This window comes from Falco peregrinus, chromosome 14 (assembly GCF_023634155.1).
Source record: "Falco peregrinus isolate bFalPer1 chromosome 14, bFalPer1.pri, whole genome shotgun sequence".
Lineage (NCBI taxonomy): Eukaryota > Metazoa > Chordata > Aves > Falconiformes > Falconidae > Falco > Falco peregrinus.
The window spans coordinates 12,734,910-12,762,471 of NC_073734.1; the positions used below are offsets into that span (position 1 = coordinate 12,734,910).

General features: G+C 38.5%; 1 protein-coding gene across 2 annotated transcripts in view; it reads right to left on the reverse strand.

Annotated features, from left to right (window-relative positions):
- Positions 1 to 2,589: 2,589 nt before the first annotated feature.
- Positions 2,590 to 27,562, reverse strand: part of CMTM4 (CKLF like MARVEL transmembrane domain containing 4) — a 39,942-nt gene continuing 14,969 nt past the window's right edge. Inside the window, exons 2-4 of one of the 2 annotated variants that reach the window (XM_055818714.1) lie at positions 22,239 to 22,415; positions 11,271 to 11,369; positions 2,590 to 10,341 (exon numbers count right to left, since the gene is read on the reverse strand). In XM_055818714.1, coding sequence (XP_055674689.1) covers positions 10,168 to 10,341; positions 11,271 to 11,369; positions 22,239 to 22,415 — 450 coding nt within the window. In that variant the 3' untranslated portion in view covers positions 2,590 to 10,167. The other variant, XM_055818715.1, reaches the window with a different exon arrangement.

The following is a 27,562-nucleotide window of genomic DNA, read 5'->3' on the forward strand; positions in this document are numbered from 1 at the left end:
AATTCCATTGTTAAATTTTGGCCAGGTAATACTTGTGTTTGTTTCAAGTGTTTTGGATACTGTCCATCACATTTTGTTAGCCTGATCCATTAACTAAGAAAGCAGTTACAGTCTTTCCCAGGAGACTAACGGAAGATTCAGTATTTAGAAGTTAGAGAGAATAAACTTTTTTAATTCTACCTCTAACAAAACTTCTCCTGACCAAGCAACACCATCTATAACAGCAGCAGCAATATGGCATTAATCCCAGCACTTCAACTCTTTGTTTTCTTAAACAGCATCTGTTACATTAAGGCCTGATCTCTAAGGCGGTCCAACTGATGCAATACCGTAATGGATGAGAATCTACCGCCGACAGCCCCACACAGGCAAACCGAGCTGGCCCACCTTGTAGCAGGTAAGTTGTACAAGCACGTGACACTCCTTAGTGAATCCTTCTGTAAAGAAGCTCAGTCATACCACCACCTCTGTCCACCTCCCCACATGCATATTATCCCTAAACAGTGTTTTAAGAGCATCACCCATATTTCCAAATCTTTCAACCACATTCATTCAACCATCCATGCATTTCCGCAGTTCTTACCCTCATTAACCAAGCGCTTTCACCTTGCACCAGAAGCATGTGGATACCAAACATCCTGACTGCATTAAGGTAGGCCTTAAAACGTACAGCCCATGATTGGCACAGCATTACCCACCCACTCTGGTATTTCAGGCCCAAAATTCCTTTTCAGACCAGAACGTGATGCTGCACACCAAAAGATACAGCGTTTCAGCCCATTACAGCACACCACATGGAGAAACTTCCACAACAGCAAGTCCACCACAACTATTTCAGCAAGAAAGCAGTTCCATGTGCTTTCTTATAACCTCTCATCAAGGACTGCTTATGCATGGGTTTTCATTAACTCCTGCATCTATGAAGTCTGTCTTGTCAGAGTCACAAGAAACATAAAAACCACTCAGACAGGGTTGGCTGGTTTGATGTTCAACCCCACGGCGTTCTCTTGCACAGAAAGTGCATTTAGCAACTGAACTTACTGAATTATCAACTTATCAACCACGACATTCAGTATACTGAGTTTATATGGTGCCTTTACAGACGAAGACAATGTTTTTGTACTTTAATATGTCCGTTTATTAAACAGGAAGTCCTTCACAAATGATTCCATACTATATTGATCAAGGTAAGTGTTAGAAAACTACCATTTTCCCTACATAAAAAAATACAGACTTTTACCACTACGAAGACATGATCAGAAGAGTACCGTGAAAATCCATAGAGCTCAAATCTTCAAATATCAGAAAGAAAAAGAGACAGAAAGCTAAGTAAATGAAAAAAAAATTACAAAAAGTATTGTGCCCATATACAGAAGACTGGAAAAGCAAAATGACATTTAAAATTGATAAATACACCATATAAATTATGCTATAACAGTATGGATTTTTAAAAACAAGACTGCTTTCCGTATTGCAAAACGTTACAATTCTTCAGCTTGTGTTTTTTGTTTAGCATAAACACCAACAGAACAGAAGCACAGTACATACTGAAAAACAGTTACTGGTGTAAGTTGTGGGTTACGTTTTCTTGTAGTTACCTTGCCTTTGAAGTTGGTCAAGCATTACCAGCACGAGTTTCTCATACAGAGCTGGAACATGCTACACTTACCCAAGTAAGTTACAGCTGTTGATACTGAGAACACAGCAATCACAGCTGGTAGGTACCACAACAGAAAGCATCTGTTTTATCAGCTGGCCTCCTATGCAGTTTGAGAACTTCAAGAACATTTACAAAAATAACGTGAAATTGCTTCAAGACTGTAAATTGTCTCTGTACGGACATTTGCTAATTAGTGATATTCTTCAAATCCTTCATCGAGATGTGGTGATGAATGGGTAGCTGATCTGCAGTCCCCTAAGTCAATGGGGAATTTTGCCTGAGTAAGGACAACAGAATCAGGTTCTGCATTTGCACAAAGAGTACACTTGTACTTTCCTTGGCAAAACATTACAATATTTCTCATATCAAAAGCAAAATACCAAGGATATTACACAGCAGACTTGTGTTCATATGATAAAAGGAAAACTGCATCCCCTTTGCTCAGCCAGAGATGGAATTCTCACCCACTACTTCAACTAATGCTTCTGAGCTGTTCACAATTACGAATCTGTCAGTATAGGAGCTATATCCCCAAGGGATAAAGTCCTTCTGTCAGGCCTGGTTACTCCTTCCTTGGACGCTATAAATCATAAATGATGAGCTAGAATCAGAATGTTTAGCATACACCCATTATGTTTTTCTTGAGGACCCCAAATCAGCACCAAGGATACAGATATCCCCCATTGAACATCTCTTTGCTCAAATCTGAAGTAAAGAAATTTGGTGTACCTTTGGCTCACACCAGCAACGTGCTTTCTCTCCATCTTTCAGGTAGCGGCTGAAGGCAGAGCAAAAGCGACACAATCTTTTGATTCACCATGCGATCAGATCTACTGCTTAGTGCACAAAGGGGAGTCAATGACTACAGTAGCCATAAATCTGCTATTAGTGGAAACAAAGCACGATGAAGCCAGAGATGCATTAGCGACTCACATTACAAAAATAGTGTTTACTGGTTTAATAAATTTACATCTCTATTTTTGTGACTGACAAGTGTTTATACCATACATGGAAGGCACCCTAGGTGAAGCAGTTTTTCGGTATTTGTTTACAATTCCGTGAAAAGACATACAAAGCGTCAACTTTCAAATCAAAATTGAACATTACAATGAGAAATAAATACATACTTTACTATTTTATTGTGGGTTCCTGAACCCTTACAAACTTCAACATATACAAATAGTTTCAAAATGACACTAACACAGAAGAGAGTAAGCCTAGACAGATACAATGATTAGCTAAGTCATTCGTTATATTATGTCATAAATGTTGTGTCTTAAGTATAGAAATCATTTTAAAATGCACTAGATTGGCCACAATATATAAATCAAAATATCTTCTTACTCCAGAACTGTGATGTATGAGTTAAAGCTGGATAAACTGTAGTGCTAAGATACACTCTCCCTCCACAATATCCAACAAGTAGAAACCGGTAAACATTCAAGATTGAAGTATAAACAGTAGAAAAATGAAGGTAGCAATTGTTGTAATAAAAGGGTGCTAGCCAGAACTACTTTAACCTGGAGACATCAGGATAAATGAAACATTACTGAAAACATTTAGACAATAGTACTTTTGGGATTAAAAGGTTACCAAAAGTGGTAAATCAGCCTACTTAAGAGAGGGTATTTTCTTTCAAACACATGAAGGTTTTAATTAAATATGTCTATTGAGACATTTGTCCAAAGCAAAACAAATACAATACCCTGAAATTTCTCATATTCTAGACAATAGTCTGTGACAGTCAGAAGAGGCAGATGGTCTATTTCGTTCTGTTACTCACATCCAGATGTTATTAAAATAGCTGTAGGGACCAGCCCCAATCAAAAAATAAGAAAAACCCCAGATACTCTGTTAATACAATCTGGCTATTGCTTTTTAAAATGTTCCTATGTCCTCATCCTGAATTCATGGAGATACGTTTCATATCCTTCCATATATGCTAACTGGCTTCTTAAAATTTTACCCATGAAGTCCATGGTATACAGATAAAACCTTCATAGTAAACACAAAGCTCTATGTTATAAATATGTCAATCAAGGTAACTATGTATATTGTATATAAAATTAAATATCTTCTGTTTGCCAAGTATAATTTAAAAAGGAATATCTGCGGCTAGTTATAAAAAAATATTTATTAACCCATAGAGATTAAAAGGCAATTTCACTAACTCATCCATCCAGCGCATCTGGAAGTTGCACTGGGATTCTGGATAGGTAACTTTAATCACATTCTCATGATAAATAGACAACTTACATTTCTGGGCATATAAGACACTTTTGAAAGCTGCATATCCCAAAAGAAAATTAGATTGTGTTGTATACACTAAATTAAAGGTTATCATAAATCACAGTGTAAGCAGATTTTTTAAAGATTATTTTTAGAATACAAATGGTTAAATTATAGACAGATTTTAAAAAGACAATGCAAAAATAAGACCAAAACAACAAAGGAACCCTTTCAGGTTGGACAGCACCACTCTGACTCTGTCAAACAGATCTATCCAGGTGGCCAAGTGGCTAACAAGGAAAACAATATACCAGGAAAAACTCTTCAGGGGCATTCAGAGTTTTCCTGAATATCTGTAGAAATTCATTTTTCACCTACTCCCTCTGTTAAAATAAAGAGAGGAATATGGCATAATATTTCTACAACCTATTTTTAAACATTCTGCTGGGGTTTGTACCCATTTCAGCATCATTTTTAAATTCTTACTTTTGTTGCCATGAAAATTCATACACGCGACATACCTATCTGCACAGTCTTTTTGAGCTTTGTTGGCCCTCCAAACAATCCATTATTTTATGCTATAAACAAGACCCAAGTACCCAATTTTCAGAAATGCCACATGACAGCTCATTTCAGAGAGGCTGAGCAAAAATTGGTCTGAAACTATCCTTTTTTCTAGATGCAGAGCCCCTTGTGACGCAAGGACCTACGTCCCGCAGGTCTCTGCGCCAACTACCACACCTCAGCTTTTAAGATACATCATTAACAACATCAGCACAGAAGCTCTCCAGCTGTACTACAGAGCTAGCACAGCCCCCGAGTTTGGAACAGAGAAATTAGTTCCGATTCCAGGTGTCTCTCTTCCCTTCTCTATAAAGTCCAGAAGCCATCTTTCCTTCTGTGGTTGGGCATTATTAACGTTCACGTATTTTGAAAGCACTGGATTGTTAAGCATAAAGTGTGGGTTTCTCTCTCCTTCTCACCCTTTATCACATCTCAAATTCATGATAGGATTGTGCCTTTTTATTTATCCTAAATAATGCTGAAGATATTTGGCTCCAGAACTTTCAGTGCAAGACCTGTTCTTTATGCTCCAATTTTCACGTACAAAGCTATTGAGTATCTTATCTGAGGAGGAGAGAGGATATTATTTGCTACACTATTTGAATGGCTGTTAAGTTGGGGAGGGGTTGTTTGTTCGGTTTTTTTAATTATGCCCTGAAAACTTATTTCTAATTTTGAGTTCGGGGTGGGGGGGGGTGGGGGGGGGTGGGGGGGTGTTCCTTATGAAAGAGAACAAGTAGGAATGTTGACAAAGTTGTCATGGGACAAGAAAGTAACAGACAGAGAACAAGAATTAAGGAGGGGGGGGTGGGAGGGAGCCGCATTAATAAAACACGTATTAACACAAGCATTTGCTGTGCCCACAACATCCCCAAAACAGCACAAAGGTGCCAAATACCGGATTTGTTTAGGGACCTTAAAATTCATGGAAAACTAGTGGTCAATTCAGTCTTAACAGTTCACATGCATCTTGTAGCACATCAATTCTGCTGCTGTGTTTCACAGCATTTTTAGAACCGTGCAGCCTGCCGCATCAGGAAGGGGCAACCATCATACTGTGCACAGGAATTCACGAGGGGGGCGGGGAGTAAAGTAAGATTATCTTAGGGAAGACTGGAAACTTTCCCCAGTTCTCCCCTCGTCTTTCTAGAATCAACAATGAAATAGAAACAGATAAAACCATTGGAGATGGTATCAGGAGATGCACAGTGAAACGTATATCACAAAACCTACGAAGAAGCATCCCACATTCCTGATATTATTGAATTGACATGTAAGAGACATCTTTAAGCAAAAAATAAGCAGCTGCTTGCAAGGCAAAGCTCGCTGCTGATGCAATGCTTCTGAATACAAAGCTCATCATGAGTAACACAGACTGGAATATAGGCATCAAATATCTGTAGAGTCAGTACCTTGTCTCAGAAAAGGCAGAGGCAGATGGATTTCTAACCCTCTCAACCTCTGCGCATGCGGCTCCTACTGGAAAGCTTACACAGACACACATGCTGTATACCAGCCAGTTTCCAAAGTCCGAGCAGAAAGAATAACGTTTCCCCTGGCACGTCTAGCCCAAACATCAAAAGCTATCAACAAAGGGAAGAGCAAAGGGAAGAGTATCATAGTTAAGCAAAGGGCCGTATTCTTACCTTCCTTACACTGGAGCAGAAACTATAGAGATCAATAAAGAAGGCTTAAAAAAATCAAATATTAAAACGTAAGATAGATGAGGCATGAATATACAAAATGAAAGGATCAAGTGGAGAGTAAGAAGCAATCAACGTGTCAAATCAGTTCTTAATTATGGTTTTAGAAACTCCTATTTGTAGGCAGTTTGCACACCATTACAGGAATGTATGACAAACTTGAACTAAGGCTGACAATGCTGAACATACATAGCATTAAGAGGAGAATCTTCATATAACACTACACAACAATATTATGCTGTTGCTCCAATCATATCTTACATTTAATCTTCTGATGTCTGTGCATAAGTTGCAAAATTTACCATCGTTTCTACATGCAGAAACACACAGACACTGCGCATCCCAGGGCTTAGTTTGACAAAAGAGGACTAATCGGAACCATTACAGATTCAAGCACCTCATTCCTCCAAGGTTCTAATTTAATTTAATCTAAACCAGTGTTTAGATTTGATTTAGTTTTAGTTATAGTGGGGTTTGAGTCCCTTTATAGAGCTAGACAGCACTCAAGGACTAAGAGAAGTTATCACTATATGCTTAGCAATTACAAGCAAGATTAACTGGCCGGGAGAAGCAATTAATGTCACTTTTCTAAGCATGTTTGAAAAAGAATTTAAACTTTCTACTCTATCTTCTTCCTTCGGAGTTTGTTGTTTGTTTGTTTTATAATGACTGTAGTCTGGATAACTGTCTTAAAATATTACCACCTCTTTAATATAACCATGTAAAATTAAGTCTGAGGGGGTGGGGGAATCAACCCTGTATGTCATGCAATCTTTATGTTTCAAATTTAGTTGTCTCACAGCTACTTTATTTTCCTTCTTTATAATCCAAATAGTAAATAACGTCTGTTATGTGCACAGTAATAAATGCTTAACTTAGACTTTTAGAAAGTATATACTGTACAATACTAAAATAATCTTTGGTCCCCAAAATAAGGAAATTACAAATTTACATGGTTTTGTTTTACAAAGTGTATCACATAGTATTTAAATTAATATTCTCTCTGAATTACACCCTGAAAGTTGTGCTAAGCTTATGTCATGATGTAAGTAATAAATAACGGCATACTGTTCTCTGCTCAAGAAAACTCACTTCACATGTAAAACTGCACAAGGTCATTCAGGTTTGCTAAGCAACACGATGAAGTATTACACTGTACTGGAAGTATAACTGCATCGCTCTACATGTGCCATTCCAGCTAAAAGGTGACAGAAGCTTTTCATGATCTCCAGAAAACACTCAGTGAAGTTATCCTTTTTTTTTTTTTTTTTTTTTTTTTTTAGGTGAGGGAAGGTATAAGGATTTGAAAGATACCAAATTCATAAACTTACAGATGCATGAGACCTCCCACAGCTCTGAACAGAATCAGCACAGGGAGCACAGGCGAGGAATGGTGCATCCTCTTACATAGGTACACACCACCGCAGCCCTTGTCGTTAACCAGCACGCAGGATACACTCCTAATGAAAAGAAAGCTTTGCTATGCATTGCCTAACTTCTGTTTCTTGATTTCAGAGGATTCCACTCCAAAAGCATGGCTCTTCTGGAGGACAATATTCTATATTTGGGGGTGGGGGTTGGTGGGGGTTGGTTTTGGGGGGTTTCTTTTTTGTGTTTTGATTTTGAGGTTTTTTGTTGTTTGGTTTTGATGGTTTAAGGTTTTTACAATCTTTATACAAACTGCTTTAATGACAGTTTAGGTATGCTTGGCTACTTTTTAAAAGGTTCTTTTAATAATTGACAATATCTACAAACTCTCCTTGCAAACTATGCCAATACTAGGCACTGCTGAAAAACAGCAGGGCTGTAATAACTGCACTGTCAATAACAAACTTAATTATTTCATACCACACTGAGCATGGAACTGTCCTTTACTTTTCATGAAACACAGAGTAATCTTGGTGAGACACCACTTCAGTAAAATGTTCTAAACCCAACACTAGAGGCTGGCTTACATGGTTTGATCTTTTTGGGTTTTTTAACAGGTGTTCCCTTGGCATTAACATTCAAAGAAGCACAATGAAATGTCACTATAGTAACTGGTAAACCATTACTCATTAAGAAAATGCAAGTTTTCTTTAACCTCATTACTAACTCCTTCCGAATTTTAATCTCCACCTTAGCCACTAAGATGAAATGCACTGCAGATATTAGTAAACTGAAAATTAAAAAAGACATCCATTTTGTCACTTTTTTTCCACACATCAAAATAATTCTCTGTTGCTTGATTAGAACATTGCAGCATTAGGCTCACAGCTGTCACTATCCCAGTTTCTCCTGGTATTAAAAAAGCCCAGGCACTTCTATTGATCTTCTGTGTGGTATAACCACTTTTTCATGTTTAAAAATGACCCATCTCCAACATATTGCTGTTTGTTCTTAAGACTCCACTTAACTGCACTCATCCACTTCGGAGTACAGCTATGCAAGAACACCATGCAAAAAGTGTTCAAGTCAAATGTGAGAAATTCAGGCATACATGACATACAGGTCCACTGATTTCAAAGATTCTATCGACTTACACCAGAAAGGAATTCAGCTCAAGAGACCTCCCACACACATTTTCATGTAACACACAGACATGCATATGCCAAATAATGGATTACATAAAAATACTAATAAGACGACCAGAAAAATATCAAGAGAAATCTTCCTAATAATATTATGATATTGTCTACGTGATTACTACAGAATTTGAGTTTTGAGTGGAGAAAATAGCCTTCTCACCACTAGATTCAATGAAGTAAGAAAATCTGAGTTAGGTAAAACTATTTCTAAACAAATCAATACACCTATATTATCCTCCAATTATCTAAACTCATTTTTCCAAGAAATATTAGGGGAAAAAATTGCAGAAACACCCAGTTAAAAGAATTTTAAAACAAACAAAAACCCCAACCAGTTTTAGCTACTAACAACAGTTTTAGTTTTAGAAAAAACAACCAGTCATCTAAAAAAGGAAAGTATTTATCTTGCATTAATCTAGAAACACTTTACAAAGTGTATCATAATTTTTTGCTAGTTCTTGCTTACCCTATGCTTCTCAGAAAGGCTGAACCTGGAAAAAAAGAAAGCCATGACTTGAATGCAAGTATACTGGATGACAACCCCTTCTTTCTCTATTGTGCCACTCAACCCCCTTTTCTCCACCCTGCCTCCCATGTGTATTTATTTCCCATTTTGAAATGAAAAAAATAGAACGTATCCCAACATTAGCAGAAAACCTCATACTTGCACTTGATGCACTATGGCCACCATTCTGCACAGGTTCAGATCTCGCCAACTTCCAAGTAACCCATAGAGTAACCAACCCACCAAACAAAAAATGTGAAATGGTTGTCCATTTCATTTATGTAAGTGCACCAACAGTGAAACTGCAGGAGATCTTGCAGATGAGAACTGAGCGGCACTGCCAAGGCTGCATGTAGATCACAGGATCACGGCACGGTGGGGGTTAGAAGGGACCCCTGGCGATCACCTAGCCCCACACCCTGCTAAAGAAGGTTCACCTAGAGCAGGTTGGATACAGAGTTCGTTGGATGTAATACATGGCTAAAGTTATTGCTATTTGTGTCTCACTTCCTTCTCACACGTATTCTATTTACTTTGGGTGGATTTCTTTCCTGTATTAACCAATTAATGTAGTGCTGGGTCTTAGTGTTTACAACAGACGAAGAAACAGTGGCAGGAACACACATATGGATGGAGAGGGATGGAAAGTACCGTGCAGTTAATCCAAAACAGTAACATACTTCAAAAACATATATATATATTATATAACCTGTATATATATATGCAAGCATCTTAAACTGGTCTTGCTTTTGAATGACCAACATTTACTGCCTTCATGACAACAGCTTCTGACTCAATGTATCTCTGCACATATGCAGGGCTGGGCATTCTTTGCCACCATCTGATCTCTTCTTCCTTAAATAATGAAAAAACCCTTTATTCCATGAGGGAGTCAAGCACTACTTCTTTTCCCTTTGCAGTCCCATTGGAATGTCGCTTTCATGCATCCAGACGCTGAATCTCAGGGCGATGATCTACTTCTCTGGATTCTGTCCGAGCACGTATGTAATCACTGGTCTGCCGACTATTTTGCTGTCTGCTGTTCATTCGCCACTTTTTAATAGCTAAATACGTGTTCACAGCATACACTGCCATTGCCAAGAAACCAAATATCTACGAAAAGTAGAAAGAATTGTCAAAGACAATTTTTGAAAACAAGAACAATAGTAGTTTCACAACAAATTCCTCAGAAGCTTAGTTTTCTACTTTATTTGCACTGACAAGTCATTCTGGCCTGTAAAATTGATGTTTTTCTTCTTCAATGAACTAGAGAATCTGCAAAAGCAAGTAAGAGCAACGATCCCAGAAAACAAAGTTCCCTGTCTACAAACATGACAACTAAATCCTGCAATGCAACTTCAATGGAAGAACCTCTTGTAAAGAAGAATACAGCTCTTCATCCAACAGTTCATTCCTCAGGGCGCACATAACAGTGAACACATGACAAGAGAACAGACGACCAGTCCAGACCATCAGCCTGGAGAAGGAGCTGATCTGCAGTTCTTCCTATATACTTCTGCAGAACTGTTGTGTGCTTTTCAATACCCAGGTTTGAAAGAGAAAAAGAAAAAAAGTTTGCCAACTCAAGCACAAAATTTATTTGCTTGAACTTACTGTTCTAGATTTTAAATCTTGAAGTACTACTATACTCCACAGAACAAAATTGATCTATAGTGAGCAAGAAGAATTCAGCAAATTATGTGTAAGCAGTTCCAATTTCTTGTGAATTTTTGGCTCTATCTATTCCGTAGGCTTGCAATATAGAGCAGTACCGTCTGAGCTAGCTATAAAGAGGCAAGGCACGTTCAACTGTTAAAAGGGTTCTCTGCAAGTCGTTTTTCTGTTTGTTCTTGCCTCAAGCCTTAAGACAAACAACTCAGAGGACATCAATACTTTTAAAATCAGAATTAGCTTACAGCCAGCTGTAAAATTAGAAGTAAATTGCAATGGCAAAAGCAACAGGAGTATTCAATGAACACAAGGGAAAAGTTATTTTTAGTTTCAACAGAAGAACCATATATAAAAGAAGTTCAAATTCTTACCACAGCAGCAATTTCTGCTCCAGTTTTATGGTTTAAAGCAGCAAGTACTACAGAGGCAATGAAAAAGAAGAAAGTGCTGAGTCCAGTGTTGACCAGATCCTAAAAAATAAATTCATTAGCATTACTAAACAATGATTCTTTGCTTGCTTGTATTATAAGCAATAACAGAAGAGGGTTAAAACAAGAACTACAGCACTCTTTCCCCACTTTCTATGCAGTTTGTCACTGATACAAAAGAAGGCAAGGATTATTACACAGGAAACACAGCCATGTGTGCACATTAGTCTGTGAACTGAAGTCAAATAGCACATACATAGAAAGCACCAGTGCAGATTCTGGATGCACTACCTCGATTTCTGCTAGGGTTATTAGAAAAGTACTATCAGCATGAACAATGAGTAAAGCTGTTCTGCTTCAGCTGAAGTAACCTGAATATCCAACTTCAGCACACCAGGAACCCCTCAGTATCTTTCACATCGCGACAGTGGTCCATGCACTGCCCAGATAAAGAACTTGTAAAAAAAAAAAAAACCATCATGAATGTTTAGGCCTTCATTATAGAAAACTGCATATTATATGCTATTTCTACAAACAACAGCTGCTCATACTGTGAGAATACACAGGTATTTACATATTTATTGCATAAAATTGACATTTCAAGCAGACATTTTAGAACATATGCACAGCAATACCCCAAGGGCACCTACGTTCAGGGGAAACTCTTGCTTTGCTCCAAGCACAGAAAAATGACAGGCAACATGCAATTTAGTTACATATATACACTGTATACGTCACAGTGTTCACAAGATTATGCTGCAATGCCTTACATAAAAGCAGGGTCATTAACGTATCAATGGAACATAACGAAGAATTCTGAACAGCAGTTAATAGCGCAAGAATAACTATGTCAATACAAGACTATCTGATCTGACTCGAGAAAAAAATTTAGGAATTGGAACATGAAAATAACGAAAGAAACAAAATGCTAGATTCATTAGGGACTAGCTGTTCACCATGTCACTCATAGCATCTTTTACCATTTTTCTTTACATGTGATACATCTCTGTAGTGTATGTACAGTGCAATATACATATGTAGGAAATAACAGACTGTCATGATAACTAAATGAATAGGTGAAGTCAGGGAGCAAGAAAGGGTGTGGAAGAATCAGGGAATGGCAGTTCAGAACAAATATCCTAAAGGAACATGAAAACAGTGAGGTGAATTACCATCACAGACAAAAGGGATGGAAAGAAAACCCATATACAAGTTTGTTGTGCAACTTACAGTTTTGAGTTAAAGAAAAAAAGAAATACAACAAAACTACACTGAACATGCCAACTTTCACCATTAAAAAATATCCCATCACCACTCTTAAATTAGAATTCAAGGACAAATTCGTTCTACTTGACTCTGTTCTTTCACATGCGAGCCAGGCTCGCTTCCTGTTCCTACTCCTCCACTTACTACAAATAGACTTTTTTAATTTATTTTATTTTTCCCCAAAGTGCATCTTTTGAAGTGCTGTAAGAAGTTATGCTTAAAAAAATGAAGATACAAATCTAAACTTATTCCCTGGGTAAGAAAACTGAAGATACAAATCTGAACTTATTCCCTGGGTATGAAACCCATGACAATGTTCCAGCCACACAGCACAAAGACTTTGAAAAGACCATTGTCATCCAGCCACCCCCAAAACATCTGTTTTTCTAGCCATGACTGGAGAATGCTTTAGAAAGTAACTGTAAAAACCGACGGTTTCTGGCACTGTGTTATTCAAGGGAAAACTATCTATTTTGAGGGTACTGACTCAGCAACAGCTGGTTATCAAAATTAAACGTACCCGGGGATAAACTGTATGATGTACCACTGTGGCCTGGTCCTCCTCTAAAAGGGGGACTTTCCCAAGGAATGAGAAGCTTCCATTGTTCATTGCCATTTCCACCCACACGTTGATTTCACCAGCCCAGTAAGACCCAAATTGTCTTACCAAATAATAAGGAAACAAAAGCAAACCGTGGGTCTCAAACTCCTACCATCTTTTCACCTGCCAGTATGTAATTATAGAGATACTTTTCATCTCTGTTCAAGCTTACCGAGACAGATGTTATCTGGTACTTACAGCATTAAACAAAATTGCAATGTTATTAAATAGTTATTCCAGTTTTTATTATATAACTTCTTGCTTTGCAGAGATAAAGACAAAAATGAAGATACTAGAAAAAAATGGCATTTCCTAATTTCTCCAGGTATCCTCTCCAACTCTACATTTAACAGCTCTAACTGTCTTCTGCGACTGCAAACAAGAGCTGCAGTTCTCATGGGCACAAACCTTTTCTCACTAGAGGGGAAGTGTCTCTAAATACAAGACAACAGATACCAGACAACAGTATTCGACACATTCATCAGGCCTCTATAGTAAACGTATGTATGTCACCAAGAATGCTGGAACTAAATACAGAGGAGAGAGCAGCTATGCTCCTGAATAACTTTTTAAAAAATTAATTCAACCCAAGGTCAAGTTGTGTATTTTACGACCAGAGTACATTTGTCAGCTGCAGGAAGGCCTTGCAGAATGGAGACAAAATTCTAGAAGAAATAACCCAGAAGAACTTGGCAATTACAGGGGGTAAGCATCTCAAGATGTGATGCCATGGCAAAAAAAGGGAGCAAACCCACTTATACATTCCTCTGGACATATGCACACGATAGGTGTAAGGTGGTAATCTTACCTTCGCAGGGGACACTGGAATGCCGCATCCTGTTCCGGTATCCACATTTTTAAAAGTATGTTGAAAAATTGGACAGGGTACAGAGAAGAGCCACAAAAGTTATTTGAAAGGAGGAGAAAATTTCTCACAGTATGAAGCAAAGAACCTAAACTGCTTTGAATATTAAAGACATTGAGCTGTGTACATGAAGACTCCAGTGTTCAAGTAATCAAAAAATACTAGTTGTTTTAAAAGTTTAACATAGAAAAGCACAACAAAATTAATAGCTTAACAAAATCAATAGATGCAAAGTTCAGACAAAAGTCATATTCAAAATGAAGTAAGTTTTAATTGTAAGGGAACCAACCATCAGAACAGCCAACCAAAGATGTGCTTAATACTCCACCTTTTCACTTCTTATAATCCAGGTCATATTTTTTCAGACACCCATTTTGTACTTCCTTAGTACCATACTTAAAGACTAAGTGGACGACACATAATGCTCTATGATTTATGGGGTCAGATGTGCTTATTAATTAATCCTACTGACCTGCTGACTTTTTGAATCTGTCAGTTTTATCATCTTGCCAAAGGAGAACAGTATAAGCAAGACCGCTAGACCTATCCACAGCATGACACACATTATCATCTGTCCCCACACTACAAATTGACTTGAAGGCTGCTTGAAAGAAATTTGAGATACTGCAAAACATATATATATACACTGAAATTAGACTGCTGATGCCTCTGTCATGATTATTCCAGGAAACCATAGATGTAAGTACATTAGAAACTTAGTCATCATCAATGGCATTTTATTTCATTGTACTCTTTACAAAGAAAATCAAGTTTGTCCCTGCAAAGAATCCACCAATTCAAATCTTTAATTCAACCTTGAGGCTCCCACTTACTCATTTCCACAATTCCATTTTCCCTGGTTAAGTCAAAACTTTTAAATGCAACTAATAATTGATTCACATTCATACATATCCATGGATCAGACTGTTTGGAGCTTAAGGAGCAATGACACAACAACAACATTCATACACATATAATGGTAACATCACAGATGCAAATATCGGTGGACGGTTTTAATCCAAAAATTGGTACATACTACTTAGAGCAGAAAGATAAGAAAAGAAAAAATACAGTGGTTTTGGACAAAGTCAGAGCAGAAACAAAAGAAAATGAACTACAGCAAGAACTCAAGAAGGACACTCCCTAAAATAATGTAGCTTTCTTCCACGTAAGAGAAATGAATAATCGTGACAATAAAAAATAAACTAATTGAAAAAAGATGAGCCATTTCAAATCTGGCCATGATATAGCTGAAGTTCTTGCTATTATATTTATAGACAAAGTAAAAACCACATCACACAGATAGAAGAATTTCTGCTGAAATTACAGCAACCTCATGAGACAGTATGCTGTGCCATAAAATACTGTACAAAGCTGCCATCCATAACAGAACAAAATCCATGAGCTGAATCAAATCCACTCTAGACTGCTGCTGCTCCCTTTCTCTTTCCAAAATTATTTAAAATGAAAGACTGACTTCCAGTCACTTGCTGGTTACTGTTAGCAAAAAAATACTATTAGTCCAAAGGAGAGTATCCAGGGACATATATTTGCTCCTGCCATCACCACCCATCTGTCCGAAGGGACATAAGGCAGGACGCATCTTACCTTGTGGATGAAGATGGGTTTATGCCAAGACCACATATTATACTAAAAGAGGATGAGGCTTTTGTTCTGCTGATTCTGCTGTAAAGGTGGGAAACTCTAGAAAATAAAGGACAGCATCCTAGGGTCTTTCGTTTTTAATGGTATGGGTAGGTACAGTTCCTGGATTAATGAGGATGGAAAAGCTGAATAGGTGCTATGAATGAGAGGTCTGTTAAGAGACCTGAAAACTCCCACTAAGAAACTCCTGAAAGCTGCAAGGCACATCAGCTTTGAAAGCTTCTGTTCAGTCTTCCAGTTTGGTATGTTACCAGGAGCTGGCTCTGATGCTCAGACGCATCAGTAATATCCACTGCTCTCCATGACTTCACGCATGCAAACTTTTTAAGACATTCAATCAAAACACATGATCTGCCTTTTTACCCTGTGTTTTGCGGCAAAGTAAGAGACTGCACAAGTGACCAGGTACGATTTACAAGGGAGACAAGGCCATACTGCAATTGTAATTTGTATAAACAAAAATATGGTACTTAAACTGGTGGTTGCTTTTGCCATTTGCTTTCTGAAATCCAAAAGCTTACATTTACATGGACTTTAAAGCAGCTAAATGAATGTAATATGGAAAAGACGCCTGCACATTCCAAAAGCTTGACTTTGTCACAACAGGTGACAGAAGTTAGTGGCCTGCTGCTCTCCAGGTTATTTTCCACAAAAGAGAGAGTCGAAAGTAAAATTTCATTTTAGCTCTGTTTGGGTTTTGGTGTTCGTTTTTCAGTTGGCAGGAGAAGAGAGGAGGAGTGTGGTGGTTGTTTGGGTTTTTTTGTGGGGTTTTTTTGTTGTTGTTGTTGTTGTTGTTTTGGTGTCTTTTTTTTAAAATAGCCCTAATTTCTCCACCAACTACTACCTCTTTACTTGAAAGGTTTAGGAACTTTTTCTTGTTTCCATATGAAACTATCGATTTGAATTTCACAGACATACCAGTCAGTCCTCTAAACCAAGTACCTCTAGTTAAACTCCCATAATTTTACTCCATAATCGCATTATTAAACATTGCATGAGTATTTTGCACCACAATTAAAAATGGAAACACGGTTTCTCAAGCAAAAATAATCCCTAGGTAGAATGAACCAAATTTAGCTGCATGGGCACTAATCCCCATCTCGTTTTTTCTCATTTGCTTAGGCTTTCATAGGTACAGAAACCTTTATTCAAACACTAGATTCACCTAAGCATCACCTCCCCCTGGCAAAATAGTCAGTGACCACCGGTTTCAGAAACACGCTAGTGACCCAGAGGGCTGGATTCACACTGTGCAGAGATACCTTAGTGCCCATCTCACAGCGTGGGGCTACGCTGCCTGGCCCCTGCGCAAGGCTGAAGGTCCCCATGGGTACACACAGCAGCCTCCAAAGGTCTCCAGCATTCATTTGCAGGTGCTCCATTTCAGCACTACCATTTGGTCCCAGGTGTCTGGCACCTGCTAGAAATCATTTCTATTTCCAGCATCTCAAGCAAAGTATGTAAAAAAAATCTGAATTAACAGAAGCAACTTTCAAAAACCTTGGTCAGCTCTCTGAAAGGTCAGGGACAAGCTATGACTTTAAAGAAATAAAGAAGTGGCCTTAAAATGAAGATTCATATGATTTTATTTACTTCTAACTATTTTTGAGTTGGAATGCAAGCCCTGTTAGATGTAGGAACTCCACTGTAAATGACAAAACACATTCCTGAACAAATGCTTCTACAATCCCAGTTTCATTTTGCTTTCTTGAAGATCACCTGCCCCATTTACCTCTCAGTTCTTTCTTAGCTACTCCTCACTGCTTTCCCTGCATGTTTTTCCAATAAGCAGCCCTGCACACAGACAGGCCCAGCTCTTACTGTCACAGCGCAGCAGACCTTACTAGTGATAACTACCAAACCATGGAGTATTTCTGGTATTTAAAACGTGTGTTTGCATTTCTTACAGAATAATGCATCATTTACACCAGACTGCACCAAATGAGAACTCTCCATGAAGAGCACTAACCCAGAGGAAATTAATTCTGACATTTTAAAAAATTTGTAAAATACTCATTTTTATCCTTAATGGGTTTTGCTATTTTGACAGCAGTAAACATAAATGCGACAGATGACTTAATTTCTCATTCAACAGCTAAGCAAGCCAAAGAAAACAAAGATGTTTTTTCAAAACAGAGGAAAAAATATTTTTTTTAAAAAAAACAAGATTACCCTGTGAAGGCCTTAGAACTACACTCTTCAGAGCCAACGCTGGCATAAGACAGTTTCTCATACTGTCACTGCATAAAATTTTCTGCCAACTGCTTCAGGTGTCAGTTGCTTGCACATAAGGTTTCATCAGTGCAACAATCGGGGGGGGGGTGGGGGGAAGCCTGCAAAGACGAAATAAATTTTCAGGCAACACAAAATACAGCCACTGCTCTGTGTCTTCTAAGAGACATACCTGACTCCTCGTGTCTCCTCCCCGTGCCAGTGCTTCCCTGGGACTGTTTCCAGGCTAGTAAGCCTGGTGGGACTCGCTGTGCTCAGTGCTGTGCCTCAGCTTTGAGGCTGCTCTAGGCTGAAAAACTCTGCATTCGGAGTCACACAATACATTATACCAGAACTCCAGTGGATGTTTAAAAAGAAAATAAAAATCAATGTTCAAAATCTATCAGAAGATTTCCTCCTACACACAAAACATAAATAGTCTGTTCTACTGGCTGATGATGCAATGATTCACATCTGTAACTACTCAGATTTCTCTCATCATACAAATTCTTATCCAAGAGACACTGTCACATTCCAGTATTCCCAGCCATTTGCCATCACTTCTCCCCCTCCCCAAGTTATCTCAGTTAACAGCCATGAAAAAAAAAGGTACTACAGCATTATGGCAGATCCACTCTGCAGTGACAGTCACTGTCAGAAAGCCTGGCAAACCACACGCAGATTCACCAGAACACCAAAGCTACTACCTAACTTCTGTAAACTTTCCTACCCCATCCCTACTTTGAGGGCCATGTCACACACGTGTTTGGCTGCAAGATCTTACCCTCTCCCCATAGATCACACAAGATTCAAATAATGAATTAAAAATGGATAATTTAGCCAAACAAAATTAGAGCAAGCATTCAGTTAACTCTGAAAACAAACATTTCAAAGCAGCAGCCCATCAGTTAAGGAGGAATCTGTGCTGTGCCCTTCATTCCCCTACACCACTTGCCAGTCTCCTTGCAGAATAGGTTCCCTCTGAGCTGTGAAGCATAGCATAAAGGAAATGGAAATTTCCACTGACAGGTTCCCCAGCTTTGGCATTTTTGCATAATATTCATAGTGCTGCACAACACAACAAGTGACTGTTCTTTCATCTTACTGTAACAGACCTGCCTCTTTCCAGCACACCCAAGCAAGGATTTTTCCTGACTTACCATCTCTACATTTCTTTCATGTTTACCTCAGGAAAACATGAGAACAGTTGGCAAGTCTCTGGGATCCAAACAAAACTCGTCTCCCCAAACAGCTAAAAATATATATATTTAAAACAATTTTTTAAATCTGCAATATCTGTTCAGTGCCAGTATATACTGATCCACATTTTCATTCCAAGCAGGGACTGTGGACATATCCACAACACATTAGAAAGAAGTCTAATTTTAATAAAGTATTAAAGGAAACAATCCTGTGTTGGATAATAGCAGCTGATGGCCTGATACTTTCTGATATGTAAGATCATTTGAAAGCAAGTGGTTTCAAATGGTACCTAAGAAGTTTGTTCAAGTAGCTGTTCTTAAAGGAAGCCTTCTTCCTAAATTTAAGACTACTAAATTCTTTCAAGCACCATAGCAGCTGCTTTTTCTCACACAGCTTCTAAAAGCCAAGTCTGAGACTCTTCACAAGGGAAACATCCATTATAAAGTCCTTTTTGTAAAGCATGTACATTAATGAAGTTATATACAAGCAGCAGTGACTTCCTCCCGAAGCATTCAGGAGTGGGAAGTCTTGTGCAGAAAGCAGCTCCTATGGTAATTGTAATATACACAAGCTGCAAAATGATCAAAATAACCACCAAAACACAGAAAAGTACTAAATATTGAAAGAGGTAAACAATGGTGGAGTATACATCTACACTGTAAAGAATAGAACGCCAAAATAAGCCCCCAAAAAATTTAGCCACAACTCCACATTCTTAGATTTCCTACTAACTTTGCCAAAGTAATCTCCCATAGGTGTTTTAGCAGCAGCTTTTGATCTCCCACTCTGTATGTGCAACAGCAAACAGCGATCTGAATAACAAAGATACTCTCACACTCCTCTCAGAGTAACTGTTCGATCAGACTAACAATTATTAAAATCAGTAAGCAATACCAGGAAGAAGGATGGGAGACATGGTCTCATCAGTTAACAGAAGTCAGAAACTTCCAGTTCTCGCTTCTTTAGACATCTTCGGTATAATGATGGAAGAAGCATTTCATCTTCAGTACATAACTAAAAGAATGAGATTTGCGAGATCATGACAATTTACTTCTACCACTATTGATCTGGCAATATGCAGCAATGTAAACTAAACCAAAAGCATTTGCATTGTACTCCACTTGCCCTTCAGGTTGAACTCCGACCATGTCATGCTGCTCCATGCCATTTAGGTAGGGGATTCAGAGTATGACCTTTGCCCTAAAAATCAAAATTCTTAAAAAACACCCACACAAACAAAAAAACCCCAACAAACAAAAAAACCTACACCACAACTGGCTGGGTTTTTAAACCCTCTTTTCTCTGAAGATCTCTAATGGAGTGCTGTGCCGAGACAAGGAATGCTGCACTCAAAGCGGTAATTCTTGGCACTCAAAATACTGTAAGAAGTCAGAGTGGCTGAAAGGACCTACCAGTTACACACTGATACCTGCTGCATTATCTGGGGGGAAAGGCAGAGCACTGCATTTAGGCTGCTGTGCTTCTGCATGTTCAACACATTGTCAAAGCGTTCTGGGAGGCAGTAAAGTGTGCCACAGGGCTCAACGACAGAACCAAAGGTACAGACATACAGAACCAAGCGTATGTGAAGTCATTACACAGGCACCATGCATACCACTATGGCCGCTTGATAAAACATCTCAGTCAAACTTACTTTGAACCCAAGCTGGACCTAGTATTCAGTGTGAAACCACTCACACGACACCAGCAAAACCATCATGCATTTTATATGACACTGATGCACCTATACACACTTGTTATCATGCTCTGGTACATCCTACTAGTACATACAGAACTGTGTGGTATAAAAAGATGCTCTTCAATTGCTGTTATGAGCTGCCACGTTGTTATGATGCTCGTTAAACTGCCAAGCTGGCCACAGAAACAGAGACTACCTTCTCTCTGCAGCTGCTGCTTTTCAGCTTGCCACAAAGATAAGTGGTGACAACACTGGCAAGATGTAGACAAAAGGAGCAAAGGCAAGACAACCCAGTAATATTCCAGTGGTTCCACTGGTTTTGTTTGGCTACTGGATCTCCCCCACCTAGTTATCACTCATAGTTCTCAGTCCATCGAATCTGTCTACCAAGTACTCTTAGGAAGAGCTCCTCAACAAGGTACAAAGGATCATCTAATTCCACATTCCATCTAATTTCAGGTAAGTCACTTAGGCTTACAAATGCACATATGGCAAACTGCACATATTAATAAACTGCAACAATTTAAAAAAAAAAAAAAAATCACACAGAAGCCTAAACACCTCTGGGACTGGTCTCCAACAGTACTTACAAAATGACGACTATAAAATAAAACAGAACATAGGCACATATGCATCTGTCCCGTCTGAAGAAGTTGATATAAATACTGTCCTTGAAGCTGACAGATCTTTTGCTTAGAGTGACTTAACATGTTGGTTTTGTGACTTGTGTTTATGCAACCCAATCTGAAAGTTTAACTCAAAATACAGCATGGAAATAGAGACTTTTACAAAAGGAATGTGCACTGCCAGCAGTTCTCCTCCTAAAACTCCTCGTATTTTGAGAACACATTAAGCATTGTCAGTCAATGTTTCATAGTTATGTGTAATCAATTCAAAACATCCAATTTTCACAGAAAGCATTAGTTTTTTTACACTACTACCCCATGATTGCATTAATCTCTGTAAAAAAAAATATATGTAGCACAGCTGTCCTAATTTAAAAAAAAAACAAAAACAGCCAAAAAAAACAGCGTAAGAGAGAACAACAGGCTACTGTAAATACAGCATCTGTCAAAGTTAAGTAACAACATGCTGCATTTTTATCCACTTCATTCACAAACAGTAATTGCTGGCATTAGCAGGAAATTCTTCCTTTCAAAGAGAATCTACCAGAAGACAATTTTTAGTTCTATGTAGTTTAATCTTGCTACGTTTCAAAGCTCATTCTGCTGATAAATATATATATATCTAAACAAATCTAAGTAAAAGGCATACTTTACTCAGCACAAAGAACACTCATATGCAACCTTAAACAACAGCAGAAAATAAAAGTTCCAAGACCAAACTTAAAAAACAGATTTGCAGCTATTTTTAACAGAGGGAGGATTTGTACAAACTTACAGTAAGATTCCAGTTGATCTGCGGTATCCTTGTGTGAAGATTTAGACTGAACATAAGCAACAGAACTCCAGTAACCACCAACGCACTACAGCTCACAAACTCAAAGAAATAAAGGCCTTCGCAAGGGGAGCATTCCATGATGGTCTCTATGCAGATGAATGCGATCAGTGCCAAAACCTAGGAAGAAAAACAAGTGGAAAAAAAATAAATAGATTTCCACATTTTGAAAGTAGCCACAAGTATTCCTGAAATTTCCATTGGGAACATGATCAGTTTACACTCAGGAATGTGTGATTTTAGTTTGTAACAGGGCACTGTAAAGAGCAAAAACAAAAGCAAATTAATGCAAGACTTTCTGGATATCTTCTGTTCAACAAAATGCACTTCAGCAAAATTACAAAAAGTCTAACATCAACATGACTGAGACACCCAAGACCATGCAACCCCTTCAGGCCACTGGCTTAATATGCAAGTGGCACCTCAAACATGCTATTTCATTTTTCATTCACGATATGGTATTCCAAAACCTAAAGATGGAACTCATTTGTCTGTTAGGCCAACCTCAGACTCAATTACACAGTATTAATACACTGTGACTGTGAAAGACATTTTAATAAAGCCATTATTTAAATTTCATTACAAAGTTGAGATCTAAATCAATCAAAATAGATTCAGGACCTCTACCAGCCTCCAAAAATGTCCGCCTTTCTCATGTTTTTTTATCATCAATACACTTTATTTCATATAAAAACATATTTTATCATTCCCTTGCAAGAATAAAATGAACAGCTAATAGATGAAGGAAAAACTCCTGGTGTCACAAACACACCCGACTGGGCTAACTGTTAGTCACACTAAATTCAGAAGGTATCTTGATAGAGTTAATACAAATGCAGACTTTTGCAAGACAAGAGTTAAATTTACTATTTAGCATAAAACAGTGAAATTCACTATACTTAAAAATCTGACCAAAGGACAAACCCACTGATTAGCTACCACAAAGTACACAACTTACATAGGTCAGTATGTTTCAAACTGATTCCTCTTTACATGTAACTGGTAAAAGAAAAACAGCTGCATGGACAGTTTTGTTTATCATTGGGAGATTTTTTGTGTATTGGTTTTTTTGTGGGTTTTTTTCTTTTTACATTTTCCATGGCAAGCAAGTAAGGCCCTAAGAATGTTGTGCTTTGGTTTCCAGTTCAACAACCTCCCCACCCACCCACTTACATTTTTCAGAAAGAACACTTTTTTGCTCTGCCGCAAAAATCTACTGAGACTGAAGTCAGTCACTTAAATTTGGCAATTAAGAACTCAAGAAGATAGCCGCCTCAGAGCTAAATATTCATAATTCGAAGGCTTTGCACAAATAACACAGATTTAAACGATTGACAGAAGCCACAATACAATTCAATTTCTGCTAAATCCTTCTTTGCCAATTTCAATAATGTTTTGCAAATATACTTTCTTTCAGCACTTTTTATGCTTCATCCGTTAATTTGTCCTTGCCTCCTATAACAAAGCTAGCAAAATGAAGCAAAAGGATTTTGAAAAATGTTACCATTTTTGTCACTAACATCAGCAGTGATTCTAAGTAAAGGAAAATACCCTGCATGCTTTGTTTGCCACATACTTCAGAATACAGTAGCTAATTTAAGTTTAAAAAAGGATTAAAATATAGCAAAACAAGTTAATAAAAACCCCTCACACTTGGGTAGAAAGTCTCTCACACTTCACTTCGCACGCTCTCTTTAAGAAAGTGCATGCCGTACTAATTTTTGCCAGCTAATAGAGCAAGCCAATTCACAGCAAACATTCTGAATGGATACCCTGTAACTGAACACTTAACTTCAGATTTCATCTTTGACATTTAATTACTTTGTACAAAAAAATAAGAAGAAATATGCAGTGAAATGGAACATTCAGTAAACCAGAATCAAACTGTGATTTCAGCAAGGACACACAAAAAAACCTATCCAGGAATCAGCTTCATTTTACAGTATTAGCATGTAAGGAAGTCCACTTTTTCTGTGAACACGAGCCTCATAACTGAAGGTTACATTGAACACAATTCACCAAAAAAAAGAAAAAAGAAAACCTCTAAAAAAAACAATAGCTGTTTCAAGCAGGATCAGTATCAGGTATTAATGGTACATGTTAGTTGCCAAAATTATATTTTAGATGTTCCAATATAACAAAGTCTCCACTGTTCTTGCCGCTATTTTTGATATATTATGACATTTTGAAATTTTTATTCTCTTAAAAGAAATGGTTCCACAATATTCTCCAGGAACAGTGTAGTACAAGCCCAAGCACTATTAGGTTCACTTTCAAAAAACATGAACAAATCTGAATTGTGCCACCAACATTAGGCTGAAGGAGCCAGAAGTTCTGGCACAACCAATCACTACTATGCTGGGCAACTGCTACTTGGCATAAGGAGGAAGTCTCTGTTGTTTTGCTGATAAAAATCTTACGCTGGCTCTTCTCCATATCAGACAGTATTGCTTCAAGGATAACATACCCATCTTAGTAGTCAAAGCTCAAAAATGATGGAAAGAGTTTCCTGCATACAGCATTAGAAATAAATTATGTACCGAAGAGGCACTTGGAGGAATGAACTCCCAAGATCAAAATTAATAATTAATACATTTCAGAGCAATTCTACCTTAAGATTTCATTTTATCCCTAAGAAACTATAAAATATATTTACCTGTGACACCCCCAAGAAATAAAAGTGTTTGTTGTGTACACTTTGGTTTGGGTTAAGTCAAACCATTCAAATGCAAGTGAAGATGTGCCATCAGTTTAAGAGGCAGCAGCATTAGTGTACAGAGTTGGGGTAGCCCAAGTCTGTTGGTACATTTATCAGAAAGGTTGGAAGAAAACCCCAACTGCTTCAGTTTATGATGGAGACTCTGGCCACAAAGCAGAGGCTGTGTTTTGAAAGCATGCACAACAACTGACGGTTAGCAGGAGTATCATCATCCCGGAGTAGATCGGACATCTAAACACTTGTTTCTTGGGGGGTACAGGGAAAGGAGAACATTCTCATGCATACAATTTACTAGTAACCCTTACATACTTCAAGTAAGATTCCAACTAACCGCGTTACTATTTTTCTTGCAATAAAAAAACATTTCACCATTCCTGAAGATTATTCATCCTGCCAGTGCTACAGATACCACCTTCTCATTGACTGCCCATTATTTGTCTCACAATGACTGCTGTAAGAAATGAAATCCAAATAACCACATCTGAAAAACCTATCCTCCCACAGAAACTTCTCTTTTCGTAAACACACACAAAAAAAAATCTCAGTCTTTAATATGACATATTTTCTCTTTGAAACATCAGGGTACTCTTGTCCTCCTACACACTTACAAACTTGCCAGACGCATCCATCCAATTAACTACAAATAACATGAATCTTCTATAAAAACACACTAGCACTGCTTTCAGTGGCCATTCCACTCAGAGATTAATCTAATTTTGTTTCTAATGAAAAAAGCAAACTACTCTGAACACATGAAATGAAAGTGAAAGACCTTATGGACTCAAACCCATGACTTAACCAGCTACACTACTTGAAAGTGTGTAAATGCTGCAACGTGAGCCAAAGCAGCTTGCTTGGTCATCCACTGATCAAGTTCGTTTTTAAAAAATTAATGTGTTAACGTTGTAAGAAAAATGCTTCACTTTCTCTGCACATCTAAATTTATGCAATAAATGAGACTGGTTGTACAAAGCTGGTAAGGAATACAGTTTTGCTACCCCGAATGCTGCTGGATTGACATGGCCATAAAGGCACCTGCCCCTAAGCACGCCCCCAGCATCCCACTGCGAACAGACCAAGCCAGTCACCACCTCAGCGCCCCAGCTTATCTTCCAAGGGACTGCAGCGCAGGTTTAGCACTCACCATTTTCCCCTGTTCCCTCACCGAGCTCTGTAACTGTAATGAAAACATCTTTCTAACCTACGTTGTCTCCACTGCCTGTTGACCACCCATCACTGCCTAGTGAATCGGCTGATGATCTACATGCAGCTCACAGCTTGCCAAGGCTCACAGACCTGAAAAGTAATTTCTCCAGAGCTTCCTACGCTCTTTCCACTGCCACACCACTCACCTAAGATAAAATTGATGCCTTGCCTTACCATGCTGGCTAGACACACTCTCTTGGGAAGAGGAAGGACAAAGACCCTCCAGCTCTCCTGGGAAGCAGCCATGCTGCATCCAGACACCCCACAAGAGTGCCGAGCCTTGCGCTGCCCCAGATGACTGAGAAAAGCCCTCCCTCCCCAGCTGCTAAAGTTTTGCTCTTGCTTTGTCACACAAGTCACCAACGCTACTTCGGAAAACCAGGAGACAAGATCCATCTAGGCCTGCATCTGCCTCCCATAACTGCAGTCACAGGACTAGCAAAAGAAAAGAAAAAAAACCACACAAAAAAAAAAAAAAAAAAACCAACAAAAACTCCAAACCACAAAAACCCCAGCATCGTATCAGAGCATAGATCTCAGGCAAAAAAATTTGTCCATTTGTCCACCACAGGAGGTGACCCTCACTTTCAAGTCACACCTCATAGTTTAGGGTGATGAGTTTTGACAAGTTTCTCCACAAGCAGCAGTTTCAAGGCTGGTTTACTGAGGAAAAAAAAGAGAAGCTGAACGTGGTGAAGATCTCCTCTTACATGAATTACTGCTCTCTCCCACAAATAACACAGCTACAGCTTTCCTGGGCAGAGTCAATAGAGAAAGTTTCCTCTGATGGATGAACCAAACATTTTCATCTGGTTTTCTCTGTACTGAGTACTTTGCAGAGTTTTCTATTCCACCCTAACTCCTCCAATGCCTTCAGACTTGTGTAACTCTCCTATTACTGTTGTTTGTTGTTTGGTTGGTTTTTTTTAACAGTTGCTTTTGGTTTCTACTTCCATTCTTGAAGTACATACAGGGGACGTTGCGTTGGTACGCAATTTTGTCACAACGGCAACATCTGCTTATCCTACTGGATGCTCCGGTCCACGCAGAGGCATCCCAGGCTGCCTGCAATACCACCTTTTTCTTGAACAAAGGAGATCCAAGAGTCTGGTCAGCAAAGCAGGATCAACAAGAACAAGCTTCAGGGTGAGCTGAGAAGAGGTCTGGGTCTGCCCAGACCTGCAGCCCAACGTGTGCGATACAGCCCTGCATCCTTCACCTCCCACCACCACATGATGCAGAAGAAGAAAAAAAACATCCAAGTAGAGGAATTAAGTACAAGGTATTTCCCAATAGTGGTTTTGTTGTGCTTTTTGGCTTGAATAAAGTGGCAAATTGTTAA